Raw genomic sequence first — 9,682 nt, forward strand, 5'->3', positions numbered from 1 at the left:
TTGGCCAATTTTAGGTCTGGGGGATGAGGGTTGGGGTTGGCCTGATTTTGTGATTCCTTAAGTACTGGGGAGGAGATTATCACTTTATTGGAGCACTGCATGGAAGTTCCCTGGGACTTTTCACACACAGAAAATATTCCATAGCTTGGCCTTCATTGTCACAGATGCTGAACAATTGTATTATCATACTTATTTTATAACAGGACATGAACAATGCTAAACTTTTCAGTGATGAGGCTGCTAATATTTATGAAAGAGCGATCAGCACTTTATTAAAGAAGAATATGCTTCTTTATTTTGCATATGCAGATTATGAAGAGGTGAGCAAAAATAGTGATGTACTGATGTTAAAACCCAAAGACATCTCCCATTAATAATGTCATTTATTTGAAACATACTGAATACACAGAATTTGGTAGAATTAATTTACTGATTCTTCTAGCCTTAACCTCTTTCAGTGTTTCTGAGACTGAGCTGACAAAATGAAAAGGAAAGGCCCACTGTATGAGCTACAAAATTTTTGAAAATCTGTTGTCTTCCCACTTAAATATTGACTATATTTTTCAAATTACTATGAAATTGAAAGGCTGATAGATTTACATTTACTGGAGCATCAGCCTCTTCACTTGAAATGGGGATAAAGAACACCTTTCCTAACAAATTCTTGGGGGGTTAATGTTTGTATTTGCACGGCTGTGACGGAAGATGGGAGGCATGCCCCATACTGCAGCTTTCTTGGGAATCTCTACCCAGGCTGCCACCTTACTGCAGAGCATCCACGAGTAATGCTTCAACAGTCGTTGGGTTTGCACGTGAACCATCAGGAATAAAGGCTGTCTCCCAATGATGAGATGAGGACTATGGGGTCCTCTGCAGGATTTATTTTGCCCACTTATAACATGGGAGAGTCCATGGAGGTCCAGGAAGATCCCAAGGACCACAGAAAAAAAACCAAACAAAAAACAAAAACCCCTTTGCCCTTAAAAAGAAAAGCCTTCCTTGGCTTTCAGCGCAGCCTCTTGTATCCCAAGTGTACTAGCTATTTAGACTTTTTTTTAGGGTTGCACAATACAACTTGGGAGGGCTGCGCTAGCAGGGAATGCAATGAATTAGTTGGAGAGCAAAGAAGCTGGTTTTCCAAGCTGTCTGCACATTACTTTTAGATAGAGGTAAACAGTCCTTTTATCTCAAACACCTACAGTGGCAGTTCTGCTGCGGTATTCCTAAATTAGAAAAAGACTTCAGAGACTCTTGAAAAGCATCATGTACATAAGCACTAGTGAGATATTAATGTGAGAAGTAAAGAAATGACTGCACAAGACGGAAAATGCACCTGAGTGTAGGGACTACCATACCTAGTGTTCAGCTGGGGAAAAAAGGAAATGGAAAAAATTGAGTGTTTTCTTCAGACTGATTTTTGCATTCTCACAGGTGATTTATAATAGTATCACCAAGCAGTCTGTATTTCCCTTTTATTTACTTAGAGTCGAATGAAGTATGAGAAAGTGCACAGCATATATAACCGGCTCCTGGCGATTGAAGACATTGATCCCACTCTGGTAAGATGATCCTTAGTATTGAGTTTTTCCACATCCCTATAGATAGTCTTGAGCACGCACAAAGAATGGGGAAGTACTTACAGGAGTTCGTTGGGTCACAAGGATGATTGAGCGGGTGGAGTACTGAGATGACAGAATTAGATTAAAATTTCAGCAAGGTTGATAATTATAGCCTTTAATCCACTTAGATACACTGTCATGTGCACTTTTCTCCTCTGTCTCTCTTGGAAAATCTCTTAGAACAAGCAATGAAGTTGCATTAAAGATTTCATGACACAGCTCGTAAGAACTGGTGTATGTTCTGTTGGCTCAACTACGATTTCACTTTCCTTCCCTTAACTCATGAAAAACATGCTGCTTTTGCCCATTATCTTCTCTACATAGAAATACACCATCCTGTGTACATACAGTTTGCAAATTAATTTGTAATGCGCCATGTAAGTATCAAAGAGTATTGTGTACATCTCCTTAAGTTACATAGTAAACAACACTGTCTGTAGTGCCAGCTGTGGTGGTACTGAACAAATGGTGTGAGAAGTAACCTGCCTTCAAAAAGTTATTTAGTTTATAAATAGACATGAGAAGGAAAAAGAATGTCTGAGGTCTAAAATTAAACAACAGGTCAGTGTCAGAGGAAAGGTATCCATTTACTGACACTTTCAATTCATTGAAGACGGATCATAACGCTTCCCAAATATGCATTTTCTGAGAAACCGTGTACCGGTTCCTCCTGTTTGAGGAATGCTGTTATTTGTGATCTAATTCAGAGTGAAGGAAAGCTAAATCCCAAAGAAATGCAAATCACAAATTGGCCACTGAATTAAAGAGCACATTCATTATTTCCTTGATTGGGTATAAATATTTGCAGACAGGATAATTTGTATCTTGGATTGTATAGCGTACAGTAAAATGCTTCGTCAGGCCTTTGGACTGTTCTTTAGCCTTGCGGATGTCTTCACTTTATGGGAAAGATACCATTTTTACAGTAAGCCTCTAGTTCTCTGAAGGCAGCAGCTTATGTAAATTACATTCATCTACTTACCTCCCCTTCCTTGAAAAATCTGTGTATTAACTGTTAGCATTTCAAGGGATCGGTCTTGGGTATATTCCATTTTTTTGAAAAAGTATGTAAAAAGCTTTGCCTCAGTATTTATAGCAAAACAACACAGAGGTACAACACAGTCTTTTTTCTATTGTGACTTACTAGCTGTGTTTTGTGAGTAAAGATTATTTCAGATATAGTAAAAAACTTTATTATATCCTAGTATTCTTTGTTAGTACTGATGCTATATAAATATTAATATGCACCTTAGGTTTATATCCAATATATGAAGTTTGCAAGGCGAGCAGAAGGCATAAAATCTGGAAGAATGATATTTAAGAAAGCACGGGAGGATGCCCGGACCCGCCACCACGTCTATGTTACAGCAGCTTTAATGGAGTATTATTGTAGTAAGGTAATCATAGGTGTTCCATTTGATACTAAGTGTCAGGAGGGTGTGTAGCTCACTGAAGCTAATAACATTTTTATTTTTTTTTTCTAATGTTTGCAGGATAAGTCTGTGGCCTTTAAGATTTTTGAGCTAGGGCTGAAAAAATATGGAGACATTCCAGAATATGTACTGGCATATATCGACTACCTTTCTCACCTTAATGGTAAGCTTTAAGCTTTGAGAGGTCTAATGCATCGGTCTGCCTCCTCAGCGAGTTTAGGTTCAGGCCCAGTTCTTTGTATTTTAGTTTTGAGTCTTCTTGAAGAGCAATGAAGCCTCTTCATGAAACTCAGCAATTAATTTGAAAACAAAACCTGCTTTTTTGTCCTTATTGAAGTTCCAGAAGTACGGTGACATTAGCTCCTGATTCTACTGAATAGAGTGAGCTTTCCGAATTGTAACTCACTTGCATTGCAGCAGTTTTACAGCATCTGTTGCACAGTGGGAAGTACATTGAGGGGAAAAAAGGTCTATAGGAGGTGAGAGGAGCGATGGATTAGTTGGTCTCTACTAGAATTAATTTAAACTCGCTCTCCTCAAATAGGTGAGATAAGAAAGGTATAAAAGCAACATGGGAGTCCCAGGGGAGCTGGTTTGCAATGCAGAGAGCAGGGCACAGGCACGGCACGGGGGGCTGAGGAGCCCTGGGCAGGGGCTGGCGGGGCAGCAGCAGGTCGCTGTGTGGGATTCCCTGATGCAGGAGTCAGTAGCGATGTTGTGAGGTGCTGCGGGGAGCAGGGCCTGGCAGAGACCTTTGCGTCCAGCTGTCCTGGTCCATGTTTCGTTTAAACAATTAGGCAATTAGAGAAGAGGGGGAAAGAGCGCTTTGTCCCAGGCTGCTCTTCTGCCCAGTCCTCTCTGCCAGGTACCTATTAGATTTTCTGATTTCTTCAGGCATTTCTTAAAGCATTCAATACTCTAGCTCAGTATTTGTAGCAGAAGAACACAGAGGTGTAACACAGTCTGGGGTTTATTACAAATTGCTAGCTCTGTTTTGTCAGCCAGCCTCCACGCCGGTGGTGGGAGCGCTGCGCTGCGGGATCTTCTGTCCCTCTCAGTGCATTCCGTAGGCACCAGGCACGTCAGTCTCTCCTGTCAGACCACAATAGGTGTGGGGGTTTTTTGCCCCAGGCTCTGAAAGTTTGAACAGATTTAGACCTTTTTTTTCTCCTGTGAACAGGGATTTTTTTTTGGCCTGTGAAAGTATATTTAACTTTGCAAGAAATTATTTTCACTCTATGTGAATATTTGCAATGCCTTTCCATAGACTGCCAACAGAAAAAAATATCTTAAAACTTGCGGATGTGTTGCTCTGTCTTAGCAACCCAGCTGACTTTACTGAAAAAAAACCCCAAGAAAATTGATCTCTGAACTCCTGTAAATGTAAGACGTGGTAAAATGGACGGCGAGAGAGACAGGGCAGAAGGTAGCAGTTTTAAGAACAAACCCCCCGAACCACTCCATTCCCCCAGCTGGTAATGTACAAAGGCTGACTGCTCACTGGGAACCAGGTCTAGTGATTTTGGGAGGACTTCTGAGAAATGTACAAGCATATTTAAAAGGAAAGTAATGAATGGAAAGGCCAAATGTAAAATTACTGAGATATGCCTTTATGATAATCAAAGAAAATGGAAAAAAAACCCAGAGAACCTGAAGAGATGCCAAGCGGTAGGTGTGCTGTTACAAAAGAACTTGTATTAGGATGGGTTTGTTGCTATCAACAAAAGTAAACTTTCAAATAACAAACTCACCGTAGGATTTAACATTGGTGAAGTTTTCAGTAGGCGTTCAGATTTTTTTTCTACTTACTGAAATTCAAATCCAGGTATCAGAATGTCAGCTGTACGTTTAATTCAATGTAAACATTTCTTTGAATGGACATGATTTTAAGTTGTCTTTAATATATTTTACTCAGTGTGATTTTTCTTTTTTTCTTTCTATTTTTAAAGAGGACAATAATACAAGAGTTTTGTTTGAACGTGTTTTAACTTCAGGGAGCCTTCCACCTGAGAAATCTGGGTACGTCTGCAAAAGCAGTTTCACTACACTAAAAAAGATACATAACCCCTTTCAACTACAAACACCCCAAAGAAATTAGAAAAATGAACAGCAGGCCAAAATTAGGTACATATGTTCCTTCCCCTCTTCTTGGTGTCTAAAACAGTAACAACCGTGGCAGGTTTGTGGAAGTCCCCATCCCACCTGCAGTGAAGTTTGTTAATTTATTGCCTTTAAAACCTCACTGACACAGGACTGTTGGGGATGGAGTGCAGAACCCTCCTGCACAGTGAGGATTCCGTGGTGTGAGCAGGTGGCGTGGCTAATGATGTGTATCGCTCACCAGACGTGTGCGTTGGGTAGATGGGAGGGGGAGCTGCGACCATCTTTAGGAGCATTATGTTAGAGAAGGCGACTCAGGAATTTATTAAGGAGAATGCCGAACAGCTCCCAGCCAACTGAAAATAAAATAGGGAAAGAACCAGAGAAGGCTTGCTTTAACCACTCACCGCCACAATTTCATTACTACTTCTAAAAATATTTTGCTGAAAAAACGCTTGTCAAACCCTCAGCAGTCCAAGTGTTCACCGTTATTATTCTGGTAGACATAGGCATCAAAACTGAGAAATCAAACATCACAGTGCTGTGCACGTTCATTCTGCACTTTAATTCTGATGCTTTGTGAGAAGTATTTTTATGTCCATTTTAAAAGTGAGAAAAAGCAAGAATTTAAAAGCTGAATCTTCCTCGAAGGTGAACTCCAGAGCTAAAATGAAGGTTGAATCAAGTCCAGAAATACAGTCAGGTGTTGCTTAAGTTATGTAGGAGATTTTCCACATAGAAATAAGCAGTAACTCTGATATTTGGAGCAATGTAAAATTCTGCAAGTGCTGCCTGTTGTGTTACAGTGTATTGCTCTTGCCTGCTAGATTTTGGTAGTCTGTGCCAAGGAACCAAATCATATGAAAAGTCCTTCACATATCAGGATCAGAGTGAGATTCTGTGTAGCGGGATGAGTAAAGTTTATTTGTGCATCTTACATCGATGATAAAAACTTACCTCGAGTGCTGAAGTCATTTACACCTTTCTAATCCCTTCCTTTCCACAACAAAGGCCTTTACAATTCACTAGATTGAAAGCTTCTACAGAAATACATAAGGCACTGGGAAGGTAATGCATGTTATAGATGCATCTAAAGTAAATAATAGAAGTGGTCATGTGTTCCCAGATCACCTCCTTCAATCTCTCCTCTCATCTGTTTTTTAATTGGGTCATGATCAGTAATTCAGTCTCCTTCAGCAACTCTCTATTTATCTGTTCTTTTATAGGGAGATCTGGGCTCGGTTTTTAGCTTTTGAAAGTAACATTGGTGATCTAGCTAGTATACTGAAAGTTGAAAAACGGAGGTTTACAGCATTCAAGGAAGAATATGAGGGTAAAGAAACAGCTCTGCTGGTAGACAGGTATAAGTTCATGGATTTGTACCCTTGCTCTGCTAGCGAACTGAAGGCCCTTGGTTATAAGGTAAGTGGGTAAGAGCGCTTCATTTTACTGTTATTCTTTTCAGTCCTAGCAAACTGAAGCAGTATCTTGTTTAGCACTTGCTTTACACTTTTTTCCCTTGATAGAAAAGAGGTAGAGCAGGCCTGGGACGCCTCCTCCTTGTCCTGCTGGCCAGCAGAGTGCCGGGCACCGTGGGCCAAGGGCAGAAAGGAGCCAGGAACACGACTAACAGATGCAGCTTCTGTGTTCATATTTACCCCTCATCTTCCCGTGGAAAGGGTGATGCGTTAATGCTGTCGCCACTCAGCTGCAGGCCTCCGACTTAAACCTGAGCCCCTTCAAAAACCAAAATTCTTTTGGAAGCTTGTAGAACCAGCTCATCTGTATGAAACGCTGCGGGCTGCCCTTCCACTCCAGCCGGCAAAACTCCGCTCGCTTCATTGAGAACTGTATCAGAACAAGCATGCTGCAGTCCCAGTGACTGCTGCAAGTGGCTGAGGAAAATTATCCATAGGGATCAGTGGCTGCCTGCTTTTTTTCAGTCGTTTATTATGGCTAAAATGCTTTAGTGCTGCTATTTGGAATTTTAAGTCTAGGCCAGGGACCCGTATCTGGTGGTCTTCCATCAGGTTTCTGACCACATGTATTTTAACTTCTATTTTAGTCATGTGGAAGGCCGTAACACTTCGGAAACCATTAGAATAGAATCAAATAATGATTTTTTTATTATTTAAAAAAAAAACAACAAACATGGTGTAAAATAGGCTGCTAGAGAAGCAGAAGCAGCTCTGTTGTTAGAGGAACTGCTGTTTCCCATTTGTATGAACAGGAAGAGAGCCTTCAGTTCCGATCTCAAAAATAGGGCCTCAGCTGCCGTTTATTTCTTACACAGAAAAGTAATTTTGGAAAAATACAGAAGTCATTAAAGTTAGCAAAGCAGCCGAACTGTTGGTCTTCACACACTTGTAAAATGATCAGATAGGTGGAAATAAGAGTCACGCTGAGCCACTGAATACTCTTAACGCAGTCGGGACAAAGTTACCTTGAAGCTCCAGGTGTGCTGCCAGGAACACATCTTGATAAACGCCCACGAGTTGGTGCGTACCTAAGGTGATTTAGCCCTCAGGCTGATTTCTGTTGCTTATAATGTGCCAAAACATAATCCTGTTTGAACTGATGCTTTGCACACCTGCTGACTGCCTTATGCTTTATTTCTTTTCCAGCTAAAGCAATCTAGGGAATGAAATGAGGGAGAAATCATAGTTGTGAAGGCCTAGTGGTCTGCACCTGTTCGCCTAAATCTTTTTAACCCAAAAAAAGGACCTACTCAAAAATGACAAACATGGTCCCATTCAGTAACAAAACCAAGTGTTTCCACTCCCAGCTGGGACACTGCAGGACTAAAATATTGGATGAAAATGTGCAAGTTTTGCCCAGATGGCCTTCTAAGAGGACATCTGAAATGATAATGATGACAAAGTGAGAATAAGCGACTGGTCTGGAGAGATGTTTTGTTCTGTAATTTAAACCAGCAACATGATCATGCCAAGCTCAGTGCTCTCTAATTGGCTTTTGCAGGATGTCTCCCGTGCCAAGCTGGCAGCTATAATTCCAGACCCTGTGGTTGCACCTTCCATCGTGCCTGTTCTCAAAGACGAAGTAGACAGAAAACCTGAATACCCCAAACCAGACACTCAACAAATGATTCCATTTCAGCCAAGGCACTTAGCACGTAAGTCAGATGTTCAGTCAAGTGGTTATATTTCACCTGGCAGCAAGTTATTAACCTCTGTGTTTAGCAAACCTAATCACAGAGACTTTCCTAGTCTCCAGTCATCTGAACGCGTACTTAAATTTTAGGCTGTTATTTAATTGGCTTGCTAAAGGCGTATGTACTTTACTGAATACTAAGGTCACATGGAAATAAATATAAGTAGTTTGAGGTCTGGTAAATGGTAATAAGCTGTTACACACACTGCTTATAGACCTCAGATCACTGACTAAACAATATGTAATTAGTAGAGGCAAAAGTGACAGGGTAGTAATTATTTGCATCAAATAATAGTGCTGCAAAGGCAGTTCGAGTCTAGCTGTCTTGCAGTGGCTTCATACAGGTTTTTTCCCCACAGCTCCAGGTTTACATCCTGTCCCGGGTGGTGTATTTCCCGTTCCACCGGCAGCTGTAGTCCTCATGAAGCTCCTGCCACCTCCTGTTTGTTTTCAGGTTTGTTTTAATGAATTCTGAAAACTTGACGAAGTTGTAGAAGAGGTTCTGTTTTAACAGAACCACAGTGTGTATCACTCTATTGAAAATAATGTTCTAAACTTTTTCTCTTTTTTTTTTTTTTGGGGGGGGGGTAACAATTCAGGGTCCCTTTGTTCAAGTGGATGAGCTCATGGAGATATTTAGAAGATGCAAACTTCCAGACAGTAAGTTATTTGTTCGCTCTGGAGTCTGTGATAGTGCTGCATATGACTTTGTCTTACATATGGATATTGCTGTCTAAAATCCAGACCTCATTTACAGATGCGTAATTATTATTTAAGAGTATACTGTTGAACTGGCTACGTTTGTAGGTTGGAATCAGCATAGACATGTTTGTACATTTAACTCTGGGAAGATCAGCAAAAAGTCAAAAAGCTGAAAATCACCAGCTGCTACTTAATAACGTTTTGGTGGTAGCCATTAAAAGAAAGGAATGAAGATGTTCAGAATATCCTTTAAAAGCAGCAAGGCAGGATTGTAACTGTAACATTAAATTATGAATTTGCAGTACGGTAAAGTTCATTGGAAGGCGTAACTGAATGCACGCTGTTGCAGTGCTTGAGAACGATTCAGGAGCAGTGTTTTCTGAGCTCCTGCAAAGAAGGCAGAATTCTGAAACATAAAACCAGGACAGATCCATACTCCCGGCTCCATGTAAACTATGGCAGATGATAGTAACCTGCTTTTCACCCCTTCTGTTAGTTTAAGGAGCAAATGCAAAGCTAGCTAGGATTTAACTTCTTTTAGAGTGGAAATAAAACATCTATTTGAATTATACAGGGTCTTTTTGAAGCTTTCCCTGTTGATAAGCAGAAACTGACTTGCTGTGCATGCTTTCTGATGAATCATGAACTAGTTACGCT

General features: G+C 40.6%; 1 protein-coding gene across 4 annotated transcripts in view; it reads left to right on the plus strand.

Moving 5' to 3' along the window:
- The window catches only part of CSTF3 (cleavage stimulation factor subunit 3), a 50,847-nt gene that overhangs the window by 40,180 nt on the left and 985 nt on the right, over positions 1 to 9,682 (plus strand). For all 4 annotated transcript variants that reach the window (XM_055814572.1, XM_055814571.1, XM_027778429.2 and 1 more), the window contains 9 exons: positions 204 to 320; positions 1,485 to 1,559; positions 2,873 to 3,016; positions 3,113 to 3,215; positions 5,002 to 5,071; positions 6,379 to 6,574; positions 8,132 to 8,285; positions 8,683 to 8,777; positions 8,923 to 8,983. In XM_055814572.1, coding sequence (XP_055670547.1) covers positions 204 to 320; positions 1,485 to 1,559; positions 2,873 to 3,016; positions 3,113 to 3,215; positions 5,002 to 5,071; positions 6,379 to 6,574; positions 8,132 to 8,285; positions 8,683 to 8,777; positions 8,923 to 8,983 — 1,015 coding nt within the window. The remainder of the gene's footprint in view (positions 1 to 203; positions 321 to 1,484; positions 1,560 to 2,872; positions 3,017 to 3,112; positions 3,216 to 5,001; positions 5,072 to 6,378; positions 6,575 to 8,131; positions 8,286 to 8,682; positions 8,778 to 8,922; positions 8,984 to 9,682) is intronic.

Source organism: Falco peregrinus, chromosome 9 (assembly GCF_023634155.1).
Source record: "Falco peregrinus isolate bFalPer1 chromosome 9, bFalPer1.pri, whole genome shotgun sequence".
NCBI classification, from domain to species: domain Eukaryota; kingdom Metazoa; phylum Chordata; class Aves; order Falconiformes; family Falconidae; genus Falco; species Falco peregrinus.